We start from the raw sequence: 13,427 nt of genomic DNA, 5'->3' as shown, positions 1-13,427 counted from the left end.
CAATCCGGCGCTAATGAAAGTCTGAGGGAAAAAAACTGATCTGGATCAGTTTTTTCATGTTTTTGCCGGATAGCAGAAAACTGATGTGTGAAAGCAGCCTTAGTTATCACTTATTGTGATGTCAGTGCTGCAGACAATAACAAACACCTGAGTGCTGGACCTGGGGAAGGTGAGTAAAGCACAGTTTTGTGGGGGTTGTTTTGTATTAACACAAACTCAATCCATAAAACTCCTTTACGTAATGTCTTATTGTTCATGCCAGGTTTGGGGGTCACCTTCACACTTTCAGGATTTGCAAATTTGAGACCTGAAAATTGGGGTCCCGTCTGCCATGCTGCTACTATAAAATGCGGTGGATTTTCTATACACATAAATGTAGGTGAAACTGCAGAAAACAAATCCTAAACACAGCACTGATTACAATACGGCTTCATGAGAGAATTGCTTATAGTGGAGCTCCCATTCCCCCTCCATCTGTCGGCTGCTGGATTATAGGGTCACCTCACAGGACGCCCCATTCTCTGAGCTGTCAGTAGCTGTCTGCCGTCCCTGCCGCCTCCATGATGCACATGAACTGCTCCTATCTGCCATCAGCCCAGACAATCACACGGCCTGCGCTCCTGCCAGGAGATTGAATGACTGAAACTAGAGGCTCCTGGCAGGCAGAGGTGAAAAGGAAGCAGGGGGCGGGGGCCGTGGAGCAGAGCAATCTTTCCCTGCCGTCTCCAGTGGGGGATTTGGTTTCTTTCTGTGACTTTCCCACAGAAGATCAGCACTTTCACTAGCCCCCTGCAAGCTGCTCTACTGTATAATGGCAGGGGCAGCGCTCAGGACGTGCGGCCCCCCGAGGGAGGGAAGTCAGCTGTGGGCGCCCATCATGCAGTCATTTCCTCTGCAGCCATGCACAAATCTTATTTTCAGAAAGCTGATCCCACACCGGGGCGTCCGCAGCAGCGGATATCATCACAGGAGTGACGTCACACCGATAAAATATAATACAGGCGGAAGTACAATACACCACGGACACAAAACACTGTCTAACCCTTAACCACCCATGTATATAGATTGTTTTACTGGTGTTTCACAAGGTTGTCCCCTGCACTCTGATGTGAACCATGTAATTTATAGTAACCCAATCCCATCCGAAAATAAAGAGAAGTCCCTATGATTTAAGCCACTATCCCACCAGGACTGCCCTTCATAATCAGACAGCGGCTGTAAATAGAGGCCTCAATTAGGGCAACCATGTACTTATTATAAGGGTGGTTATTCATTTCGGTGGGTGTCATGCACTAAATCTCCAAAAGGACCCCCCCCCCCAACTAACAATTGTCTTTAATAGTATTGGTCTTGTGATATAGGCTAAAGGGGTGGACAGAATCCTGGACGCTGTAGTTTTGATAAAACCACTCTTGAACATGAGGAGATTATCACTAGAGGACTAGTAAACCTGTTGCCATGTAATTCTTCATATTCATAAAGAAGCTCTTTTTGAAGACGTATAGATTTGGAGTGTCGGGGTCTTCTTCAACTGAAGGGACCTTTTGGGCCCCTCTAGGCTCCAGGGCCTGGATGCAGCTGCAGCTCTTGCATCCACTTTAGTTACCACCTTGGCACCTTGTCTAAATGTACCCTGGAAGTAACAGATGTCCAGATGTGATCACTACAGAAGCCAGACTCTCTTTTAGGCTCTGGGAGTGCAGGAATAATATGTGCCTACTAATGATGAGCGAGCACTATCATGCTTCAGTGTTCGGGACTCGTAACTAGTGATGAGCGGGCACTACCATGCTCGGGTGCTCAGTACTGGTAACTAGTGATGAGCAGGCACTACCAGGCTCGGGTGCTCTACTCGTAACTAGAGATGAGTGGGCACTACCATGCTCGGGTGCTCTACTCGTAACTAGAGATGAGCGGGCACTACCATGCTCGGGTGCTCAGTACTCGTAACTAGTGATGAGCGGGCACTAGCATGTTCGGGTGCTCAGTACTTGTAACTAGTGATGAGCTGGCACTACCATGCTCGGGTGCTCAGTACTCGTAACTAGTGATGAGCTGGCACTACCATGTTCGGGTGCTCAGTACTCGTAACTAGTGATGAGCGGGCACTAGCATGTTCGGGTGCTCAGTACTCGTAACTAGTGATGAGTGAGCACTACCATGCTCGGATGCTCAGTACTCGTAACTAGTGATGAGCGAGCACTACCATGCTCGGGTGCTCAGTACTCGTAACTAGTGATGAGCGGGCACTACCATGCTCCAGTGCTCAGTACTCGTAACTAGTGATGAGCGAGCACTACCATGCTCAGGGGCTCGGTACTCGTAACTAGTGATGAGCGAGCACTACCATGCTCCAGTGCTCAGTACTCGTAACTAGAGATGAGTGGGCACTACCATGCTCGGGTCTCGTGACTAGTGATGAGTGGGCACTACCATGCTCAGGTGCTCTGTACTCATAACTAGTGATGAGCGGGCACTACCATGCTCGGGTCTTGTAACAAGCATTTTGACACTTGGGACAGGCGCAACTCATGTGTAGAGTAAAATGGAAGTCAATGGGAAAGTCGAGCATTTTTTGGGAAGATCTTCCAGAAAAATGCTTGAGTTCCCCATTGACTTCCATTATGCTCGGTACTCGAGTCGCACCCATCCAGTCATCTAACTGCTCGTTATGAGCACTGAGCACCCGAGCATGGTAGTGCTCCCTCATCACTACGGTGTAATTCATGTGAGCAAGGATGGTTGACCTTAGGGAGATCAACATCCATCACTGCGGAGACACCATCACGTGTTTCTCAACGCAGTGATTCTAGAGCAATGCTTTGAATATTTCCCAGGGGGCATTGCTCTAGAATCACTGCGTTGAGAAACACGTGATGGTGTCTCCGCAGTGATGGATGTTGATCTCCCTAAGGTCAACCATCCTTGCTCACATAGTCTTTTACTAGGCAATGTCCCACTAGCCAGATTCCTACTCCACACTGATGAGTGGCAAATACCCCGAAACAGCTGTCTGTGGATGGATACCATGTTTGGCATAGGTGGTCTCCTTGACTGGAGACTGCCCTTCCCGTGGTTGTTCCTTCCCGGTGAAAGACCTGGCTAGTTTCCTGCCAGCGTTGAGAAACATGTGATGGTGTCTCCGCAGGCCTTCTTGCTTTGAATACGGTGTAATTCAGTCAGAAGTGCGCACATCTTCCGACCGCCGGCTCCAAGGTATGGAGAACATAATGAATTTCAGGCCAGTTTTGTAAAAGTCAGCAGAGTTGGCCCACACTGGTGTAAAAACCCCAAAAGTGGCAACATTCTGGGTAAACTGCTTTATGAATCGGGGCCATGGCCTCCAGATAGGACACTTGCTATGGCTACAAGTATAGGTTTCCGGTTGTCATGATATAAATGACCCCCCCCCCCCAATGCTTGGACCACTCACACTCAGGACCCTTATATATGAAGCTATTTGCAAAGATGACCTTGCATGTGTTCTCACCAATACAGGATCACAGAGACACAAATCCAAATATGTCAGACCTAAGGCATCTCCTGTGCCGTCCTCTCCTCTGTGATCTTCACATTGGGGCGTGTAAGGAGGAAGAAGGGAGAGGTCGTCTGACTCATTATGGAAGAAGTGTATAACTAAACTGTGTCCAACCCTCCGATGTGCCTGCCAACGTGTAACCTGCAGATGACTACAGGGAAGTGGTCACAGAGCGGCAGCCTAGGGGGTCAGTTCCAAACTGAGCGGCAGCTGTCAGATCTCCTCTCCTGTCTAATGGACAGTCATTCGGTAACACCATAGTGCGATGACGTGCTCCATATGTCATGTGTCCTACAGCTGGGACATTTATGACACTTGCTCCGCCCGTTATGTCTCAAAAGAGGCAGGAAAAGGGGGTTATGGGTTTAGGCTTATTAGTCACAGCCATGACAAGTTAAAGGGAACCTGTCACCAGATTTGGGGCCTATAAGCTGCAGCCACCACCAGTGGGCCCTTATATACAGCATTCTAACATGCTGTATATAAGAGCCCAAGCCACTGTGTAGAGCGTAAAAATCACTTTACAATACTCACCTAAACAATCACTGCGATGGAGTTGGGCCATATGGGCGTCTTCGTCCTCCGGTGCCTCCTCTTTCGGCCATCCTCGTCCACCTTCTGAAGCCTGTGTGTATAACACGTCCTAAATCATACACACTCACCGGTCCCGCGCATGCGCACTACAATACTTTGATCTGCCCTGCTCAGGACCTCAATGCCGGCGCGTGTGCATGACGTAGGCTTCAGAAGACGGAAGACAAAGATGGCCGAAAGAGAAGGCGCCGGCACCGGAGAACGAAGACACCCATATGACCCAACTCCACTGCAGCGACCATTTAGGTAAGTAATATAAAGTGATTTTTACATTCTACACAGCGGCCTGGGCTCTTGTATACAGCATGTTAGAATACTGTATATAAGAGCCCGGTGGCGGTGGCCGCAGCTTATAGGCCCCAAATCTGGAGACCGGTTCCCTTTAACTTCGGACGGTCTGACATTGGTAACCTGGTCCTGACAAAAGTAAAGCATAATGGGTTCAAAGAGAAGAGGTCATAAGGTGCAGCCTTTCCCAAATTTTTTTTTTTTTCTTGGGGGGGGGGGCGGAATAATTCCTGATCACATGATCAGACTTTGTAGACTGTGATCCCTCACGGGCAGGGTCCTCTCTCCTCCTGTATCTGTCTGTGCCTTGTATTGTTTAGGAGTGTTTGAGCATTGTACTAGTTTTATTATGTACACCCCTTTTCACATGTGAAGCATCATGGAATAAATGGCGCTATAATAACAAATAATAAGACATAGTGTAACTGAACTACTCAGACTACAATGAGCTACGTTCGGTCCAGTACACTGCAGGGGGTCCAGGTCCAGGACAAGAGTGCCCATATTATCAGTGTAATCGGCCCAATGTAAAGTTTCTGCCGCCGGTGATTTATGCCCTACTGTTTAATCACATCCCAGAAGGCCACGGGGGAACACTATTCTCCTTAAGGAGACTTTGCAAGCCAGTCTGGCTGCGAAGTAAGGAGACTTATAGCTGCCACACATCCCAGAAGGCAGGAGATACAAATGTAGCGAAACAATATTGTCCCTATTGTCCTAAAACTGGGTTTCCTATTCTGACCCATAGATACAAAATCTCTTCTAACTCACATTACAGATTATCGCATCTAAATTCCCAAGTTTGTACAACGACAGATTGAAGAATGCGCCGAACTATAACTCCCAGAACTCCAAACTGGCCAAAAAGTAACATATTACACCTCCCCGACACATATCAATCTGGCTGGAGCAATAACCAGTACAGATGTAGACTGGTTTTCACTCAAACTGGGAATGACTTCTAAGAGGCAATTCTGTAGGATAAATCTGCCGGACACAAATGATCAGTTTACTTCCCACCGTCCGCAGTCGATCACATTGCATCGATCCCCTCTGACCCCCCAATCTTTACTCACCTTATACACCTTCCCGAAGGCTCCATCGCCCAGCTCCCCTATGATCTCCCAGTACTCCTCCGGGTTCTGGTCCCTCTTCACGTGTTCATATTGCTTCTTCTTTTTGTCCCCACCGAGCTTAAAGATCTTACGAAAGTTAAAGAAAGACATTTCCTCTGGGTTTTTTTGGGTGGCCGCTCCCACCCCCCCCAAACCTCAAACCGCAGCCCTTGGACTTGTGTAGAAGAGGCGTCAGCGGGGGTCTGATGGCGTCATGCCCCTCCTAATGGCAGCAAAGTGCAGGGGAGATCCACTGGGGAATCCTGCTCGATCTCTAGGATGATAAATCCTCCTCAATGGCTCTTGTCCTAGGACACAAGATTCTTTCCGATAGTAGATCCTACTGGATTCCTCCAGTGATAGAGTCGATTCTGTTGTCTATGAACCAATAAATCCTTGGTGATCTGATGAGATTGGGTAGATCCCTCTGATGATAGGGTTGACTCTTTTGTGTCTACACAAGTAGATCCTCGGTGGTCTAATGAGATTGGATAGATCCTGGTTGATCCCTCTGATGAGAGTCGACTCTGTTGGTCCCTAGACCAGTAGATCCTCGGTGATATAATGAGATTGGGTAGATCCTGGTTGATCCCCCTTGATAGGCACAGTATATCCTCCTTTATGGCTCCGGTATTAGGTCAGTAAATCCCCCCTGATCCCTGTGAGAGCAGAGACACCGGGAGATCCAGCCCGGAGGCGGAAATGTCTTCACAGATCGGTTACAATCCCCTTAGAGACCCCAGATCGGTGGTGAATCGCTTGATCCAGTCCACAGCCAGGGGTAAAGTCAGTGAGCCGAGGAGGAGCGCTTATCAATGGACACCTGCTGGAAATCCCATCCGAAGGCCGCGGGTTCCTCACACATTACTGTCAGGCCCAGCCCATCACAGGGACGCGGCCCCGGCCACAGAGGGAGGAGGAAGAAGAGGGGGAGTGACCCGAGCGGCGCGCAGCACCCGGACCCCCGAGCCGAGAGGCCGAGCACAGGCGACAGGAGCCCCGAGGTGAGACACAGGCTGCGGGCGGCGCTGTCCGGCCTCACACACCTCCTCTCCAGACTGGGCCCCGCTCTGCGCGTCCCCGCGGCGCCTCTCCACTGCCTCTGCCGGGAGCGAGAACGTTTCCCTAGCAACAACTTTTTTTTTTTCTGCAAACTTTATTAACATTGATGATACATACAACCGACTCTAGTCATATTAGAATAGTATAGAGGTAGAATCTAACTAGGTAGAGACGTACAAGACGCGGTGATTCGGTTTACAGTGTCGTCAAAAGATACCCAAGCTGTGGCGGGCGCTCCCGGGCCGCGCGTCCTCGCTTCTGACAGTGCGCGCGCTCGTTTCCGTACTGACGGATTTTCTTTTTTTTTTTTTTTTTTTATTTTTCTAACTTTATTAACAACTAGCTGTACTGCCCGGCTTCGCCCGGGTTATTAACTGCTGTTAACAAAATAGAATGTATTAACAAAAATGTATTCTGCACACAAATACCACAAAACAGATAGAAATGTAATTATTAAATTGTTGCCTATATTAACCAATCAGAGCTCGGATTAATTAACTGTAGCAAAATAGAAGCTAAGCTGTGATTGGTTGCTATTGGCAGTCTCATAAATCTCCAGGCAACAGAAAGCCCTCCCCCTGACAGTATATATTAGCTCACACATAATAGACAGGTCATGTGACTGACAGCTGCCGGATTTTCTATATGGTACCTTTGTAGTTCTTGTAGTTTGGCTGCTTATTAATCAGATTTTTATTTTTGAAGGATAATACCAGACTCTTCACTTTTTCCCCATTATGTAGATAGGGGCAAAATTGATTGGTAAATTGGAACGCGCAGGGTTAAAATTTCGCCTCACAACATAGCACCCAGCGCTGCCCGGGATAGTAACTGTCTCTCTGTTTCTCTCCCATTCTCTGTCTGTCTCCCCCTCTGTATATATCTCTCTGTCTCTCTATCTCTTTGTCTGTCTGTCTCTTTCCCTGTCTGTCTGTCTCTTTCCCTGTCTGTCTCTGTCTCTTTCCCTGTCTGTCTATCTATCTTTGTCACTTTCCCTGTCTGTCTCTTTCCCTGTCTGTCTCTTTCCCTGTCTGTCTCTTTCCCTGTCTGTCTCTTTCCCTGTCTGTCTCTTTCCCTGTCTGTCTCTTTCCCTGTCTGTCTCTTTCCCTGTCTGTCTCTTTCCCTGTCTGTGTCTGTCTCTTACCCTGTCTATGTCTGTTTCTTTCCCTGTCTGTGTCTGTCTCTTTCCCTGGCTGCATTGTGACACGCCAACATTCCATATAAGGGCGTGGCTGCGCATTCTTCTGAAGTTCTGGCTGCACTGTGGCTCCCAGCTCCATTCGCTTTAATGGAGGCAGGTTTTTTGGCGAATACCTGTAAAGAGCGGGGTTAAAATTTCCCCTCGAAACATAGCCTATGACGCTCTCGGGGTCCAGAAGTGTGAGTGTGCAAAATTTTGTGGCTGTAGCTGCGACAGTGCGGATGCCAATCCCGGACATACACACACACACACACACACACACACACACACACACACATTCAGCTTTATATATTAGATAGTAGCCGGTGCACAATCTCGTGTTTTACTGTTTTGTCTCATCACAGTCCTGCAGTGTTTCACACCCGCCCATTGTGGCCCTGCAGGCGGGGAGGATGCTGGGGGTTATTGTCCTGACCGCCCCGGAGGGCCGGGAATAACCCAGTCAGGTCTGCGGCCGGGCTGATGCGGAGGTCTCTCCACAGTCCTGTAGAACTACAAGTTCCAGGAGACTTTGCTGCACACTGTCCAGGAACTTGTGGCTACTGGGACTTGAACTCCTGGGATTTGTAGTTCTGCTGGAACTGAACTCCTGGGACTTGTAGTTCTGCGGGCGCTGGACACCTGGGACTTGTAGTTCTGCTGGAACTGAACTCCTGGGAGTTGTAGTTCTGCGGGCGCTGGACACCTGGGACTTGTAGCTCTGCGAGCCCTGAACTCCTGGGACTTGTAGCTCTGCGGGCCCTGAACACCTGGGACTTGTAGCTCTGCGGGCCCTGAACACCTGGGACTTGTAGCTCTGCGGGCCCTGAACACCTGGGACTTGTAGCTCTGCGGGCCCTGAACACCTGGGACTTGTAGCTCTGCGGGCGCTGAACACCTGGGACTTGTAGTTCTGCGGGCGCTGAACACCTGGGACTTGTAGTTCTGCGGGCCCTGAACACCTGGGACTTGTAGTTCTGTGGGCGCTGAACACCTGGGACTTGTAGTTCTGCGGGCCCTGAACACCTGGGACTTGTAGTTCTGCGGGCGCTGGACACCTGGGACTTGTAGCTCTGTGGGCGCTGGACACCTGGGACTTGTAGTTCTGTGGGCGCTGGACACCTGGGACTTGTAGTTCTGCGGGTGCTGGACAACTGGGACTTGTAGTTCTGCGGGTGATGAACACCTGGGACTTCTGCAGGATTCTGTGGAGCTTCATAGATATCGGTTTCTTGGCCAGCATGAAGACCTCATAGTGGCCTATGTTGGCAGTTTGTAGGAGACGCAATTTTCGGTACAAAAAAAAAATATATATAATTCTGTGTTCTTGTGGATAATAATGTAGTAATTAGATGGTTCTTCACATCCCAGACATTTATTGCAGTCACAGAGCATGACACACCACCTCCGGACCCTGCACCGCTCCTTGTCCCATATGATGGGGCCTCCAGCTTCACAGCGCTTTTGCTCTGGGCATTTTCTACCTGAATGCCACTAAATTCTAACCTCCTCCCGGCTGTGAATGTTCATCAGCTGAGTAACCGCTGAGGTCACCTAATGTTGTTGTAAAGTGTTCACTAAAGATATATTGATGTCAAGCAAAGCAAAGGTCATATAAATCAGCTCTGACAATGTGAGCCTGACCCGGGAAGCTATGTGTCTATATAGGGAAAGATTACTATCAGCACATTATTGAACATATCACATGCTTGCTAAGCATTTCCAGCCTGCTAATCCAGGGCTGCACTCATCAATCATGCTTGTTCCCAACTGTCCATTCCAGCTGGATGCCAGGTTAAAGCCCCACCACCATACATTAGATAGCTGAAGGCCACAAGATTGGCCGAAAACAATCTGTCTCTCCCGCACACAGGGAGAGCCATGGCCAGACATATCTGTTGGTGCCACGTTCTGGCTCTCATAGACTTGCATTGGGGACTTATGACGTAACTTCTGACTTCCAGACGTTATGGTCAAAAGATGGCGCCACTGGACCATAGCGATGAAGATGAAGCCTCCGTAAGGGGAGTATATGACAGGGGACTTACATTTAAAGCGCCACTCCATCTCTAAAGAAATAAACGCTGGAGTGTTGCTTTAATATGCAGTTTTAGCCATAAAAATACATGTGAAAAAACGAAGTGTGAACGTACTCTTTAATGTGGATTTTTGAAAATCCACCCCTAAAACGTTTGTGTGAACATAAGGAGGTGAGCTCATCGTCTTATCTTCAGGAGCACAAGGCGCCTCTGCCTACGAGCTTCCTCCTTGCTTGGGACTGTACGCTCCTGAAGTTTTGACTATTGGCATAGTTGTGGTGCTTTTGTGAATTGTATTCTCCGAAGTTGCTAGAAGAGGCTACTCTGGCCTCTGTTTTGGGAGACAGGAGGAACAAGAACCTGGCCGGATTCAGCAATCAGAGCAGTGTTCACAAGTATTAAAGAAAAGTATTTGGAAGTAAGCGTTTCCTGCGTAGGAGATCAGCCACTGCTGATAAACTGCAGAGGTGGCCGGTAACCTGGGCGGCGAGCTGTACAGTATGGAATCAAAAATCCCTCCGGAGAACAGACAACATTTGTAACAAGAGCTAAATTGCAGCGTTGCTTGTTTTTACATGCAATTTTACTTACGGTATTTAAAGGGAACCTGTCAGGTGCAATATGCATCCACAGCCACGAGCAGTTCTGGGTGCATATTGCTAATCCCTGCCTAACCGTCCCTGTATCTAGATGCATAGATAAAGAGATCTTTAGCAAACGTATTTCTAAATATCCTTTATGATATGCTAATGAGCGCAGGGACTAGTCACAAGGCCGTTACTTCCTGCGCTCATTCCGCCTTTTAGCATGGCAGTACACCCACAGGGGCGTGCTAATATGCAATTCAATGCAGCATCACCAGCAGTGATGCATGTACCTGTGTCGACTGTCACCGCTGATCTGAAGTCTTGGCACTACCAGTCATGAGCACTAGATCTCTCTGAAGCCAGGACGCGTACACTCGGCTTCATACTGATCATGACCAGAAGTGCCGGGCATTCAGATCAGCAGTGACAGCAGACACAGGTACGTGCGTCACCGCTGGTGGTGCTGTATTGACTAGCATGTTAGCACGCCTGTGTGGGCGTTCTGCAGTGCTAAGAGGGCGGAGGGAGCGCAGGAACTAGCGCCCTTGCGACTAGTCCCTGCGCTCATTAGCATATCATAAAGGATTTTTAGAAATACTCTTTGTAAAGATCCCTTTATCTATGCTACTAGATACTTACTCTACATACAGCTTAGGAGCCTTCTCACAGGGTGGGATGGCTCAGGGTAGGCAGGGGGGTGGCCATCATGATTCATGGGACTTCCCCGGTCACTGAAGCCGGCCACCTGGGGTGCGGGTACACTTGGTGGTAGAGGTAGGTGCAAAACACTCAAGTACTCAGATCCGTCGGGGCCATAGTTGTGACTAGACACCACTGCAACTCTTGAACTTTACTAGGCCTTGGGCTTGGAGCCAAAGCTCAGCCCGGGTACCTAACTGCTGAGGGGGACATCCTAGAAAAAGCTCTCTCTCTTCTCTCTCTCTTCTCTTCTCTTCTCTCTTCTCTCTCTCTTCTCTTCTCTCTCTCTTCTCTTCTCTCTCTCTTCTCTCTTCTCTTCTCTCTCTCTTCTCTCTCTCTTCTCTCTCTCTTCTCTTCTCTCTTCTCTTCTCTCTCTTCTCTCTCTTCTCTCTCTTCTCTCTCTTCTCTCTCTTCTCTCTCTCCGCAGTTGCCAACTCAGACACTGATTAGTGACGCCGTCGCTCCGCCTGTGGAAAGCAATACCATCCCGGCTGCCATAACACCTGCCCTGGCGAAGAATTCTGCAGCGGCGGCTACTCCCTGTCCGCATACCACAGGTGGCGTCACGACAAACTCTCCCAACCACCCCACTTTCCCTTCATTTGCTGTACACCTCAGGGCAACGGAACCGGGCAAATCCACCCATGACATCGCCTGACCAGACCCGCGACTGCCCGGCAACGAGTAGGTTAACCACCTACCACGTAGGGCTTTACATATTCTGCTCAGTTAGGCATGCATGTATTCTCAACAAGGAGAGCGAAGTAAGCTGCTCTCAGACATCTCTAGCAGAATCTAATCTCCCCTTAGAAATGATTGGGCATGTAAAATGTCAACATGCCTAATTTTGAATTCTTATAAAATCTGCAAAAAGAGTGAGTGGAGCACCTGCATACAAAACATGGCTGCAGGGTTATACAGATATCAGCAGGTCAGGCTGAATTTAGGTTTTTCTGCAGTCACCGCTGTCACTTTTCATGTGATCAGACGCAGCAGTGTTATCTCACTTGTCACTTCACCATTGTATTGAATCCGGCATTGTTCTTGGGGACACATGTCATCACATTATGTAACCAGCACGATTGTTTCTTACATAAATAATAAGACTCCGATTGTCTATTATCTTCTGCTAAACACAGAGGAGACGCCTTATGGATTTAACTGACTCATAAGATTTACAACAAGCCCTGGAAATATCTGGGAGATTCCATGGTGTCAGGATGCCACATAAATATTTTCCTATGTATGTGGGTGATGCAGGCTCGGGACCTTCTGAAGGATAAGGCTATGTGTCCACGGTAGAATGTACCTGCAGATTTTTCTGCATGAAAATCTGCGACTTTCGCGGCAAATCCGCACCTTATTTTTGCCGCGGATTTGCCGCGGATTTTGATGCGGATTTTTTTTTTTTCCCCCCCCATTCTATACCCAAAATCCGCACCAAAATCCGCAACAATAATTGACATGCTGCAGATTTTTCCGGATCAAAATCCGCGGCAAATCCGCCGCGGAAAAATCCGCAGCATGGACACAGCATTTCCAAAATGCTATTGAAATGGCTTGGAAGTGCCGCTGCTGCAGATTTTCGGTAAATCCGCGGCAAATCCGCGCAAAATCCGCAGCGTGGGCACATAGCCTAAGAGACATTATGTTATTCATTATACGTTTAAAAGCTTTTCTGATCGTTTGTGAAATTACATTTGAGTTTATTTAAAGTATTATGTTGTAGGAATGCTAATCCGTGATAAGTGGCTATATATTACATAGTCGTGTAATGCACTAGGATGGGGTGGGAAATATGCAAAGTATAATGTAAGGTTAAAGGAAATCTTATTACAGTCTTTACAACAGTCTAAAAAGTACAAACACCGCGGCAATAGTGCCCACTAATGCCCCCGATCCCTAGAAAAAAGGTATATGCCTTGCACCCAAGACTCATTAGATATTTTCTGCCCATTGATTGACACTGCAGAACCTTAGGGTACCGTCACACTTTAGCGATGCACCAGCGATCCGACCAGCGAGCTGACCTGGTCAGGATCGCTGGTGCGTCGCTACACAGGTTGCTGGTGAGCTGTCAAACAGGCAGATCTCACCAGCGACCAGTGACCAGCCCCCAGCCAGCAGCGACGTGGAAGTGATGCTGCGCTTGCAGGGAGCCAGCGTCTGGAAGCTGTGGACACTGGTAACCACGGTAAACATCGGGTATGGTTACCCGATATTTACCTTGGTTACCAGCGCACACCGCTTAGTGCTGGCTCCCTGCACTCGTAGCCACAGTACACATTGGGTTAATAAGCAAACCTTTGCTTATTTACCCGATGT

At 48.6% G+C, this 13,427-nt stretch overlaps 2 protein-coding genes across 3 annotated transcripts in view; one reads left to right on the top strand and one right to left on the bottom strand.

The window, feature by feature from the left end:
* Positions 1 to 6,618, bottom strand: part of SLK (STE20 like kinase) — a 170,782-nt gene extending 164,164 nt beyond the window's left edge. For both annotated transcript variants that reach the window (XM_075348523.1, XM_075348524.1), the window contains exon 1: positions 5,497 to 6,618. In XM_075348523.1, the coding sequence (XP_075204638.1) occupies positions 5,497 to 5,646 (150 nt within the window). In that variant the 5' untranslated portion in view covers positions 5,647 to 6,618. The remainder of the gene's footprint in view (positions 1 to 5,496) is intronic.
* Positions 6,439 to 13,427, top strand: part of STN1 (STN1 subunit of CST complex) — an 82,029-nt gene continuing 75,040 nt past the window's right edge. The window contains exon 1 of the mRNA XM_075348530.1: positions 6,439 to 6,539. The gene's annotated coding sequence lies outside the window, so the exon portion shown is untranslated. The remainder of the gene's footprint in view (positions 6,540 to 13,427) is intronic.

Source organism: Anomaloglossus baeobatrachus, chromosome 5 (genome assembly GCF_048569485.1).
Source record: "Anomaloglossus baeobatrachus isolate aAnoBae1 chromosome 5, aAnoBae1.hap1, whole genome shotgun sequence".
NCBI classification, from domain to species: Eukaryota; Metazoa; Chordata; class Amphibia; order Anura; family Aromobatidae; genus Anomaloglossus; species Anomaloglossus baeobatrachus.
Note: the sequence above shows the minus strand (reverse complement) of the source record. Positions and strands in the feature narration are given on the sequence as shown.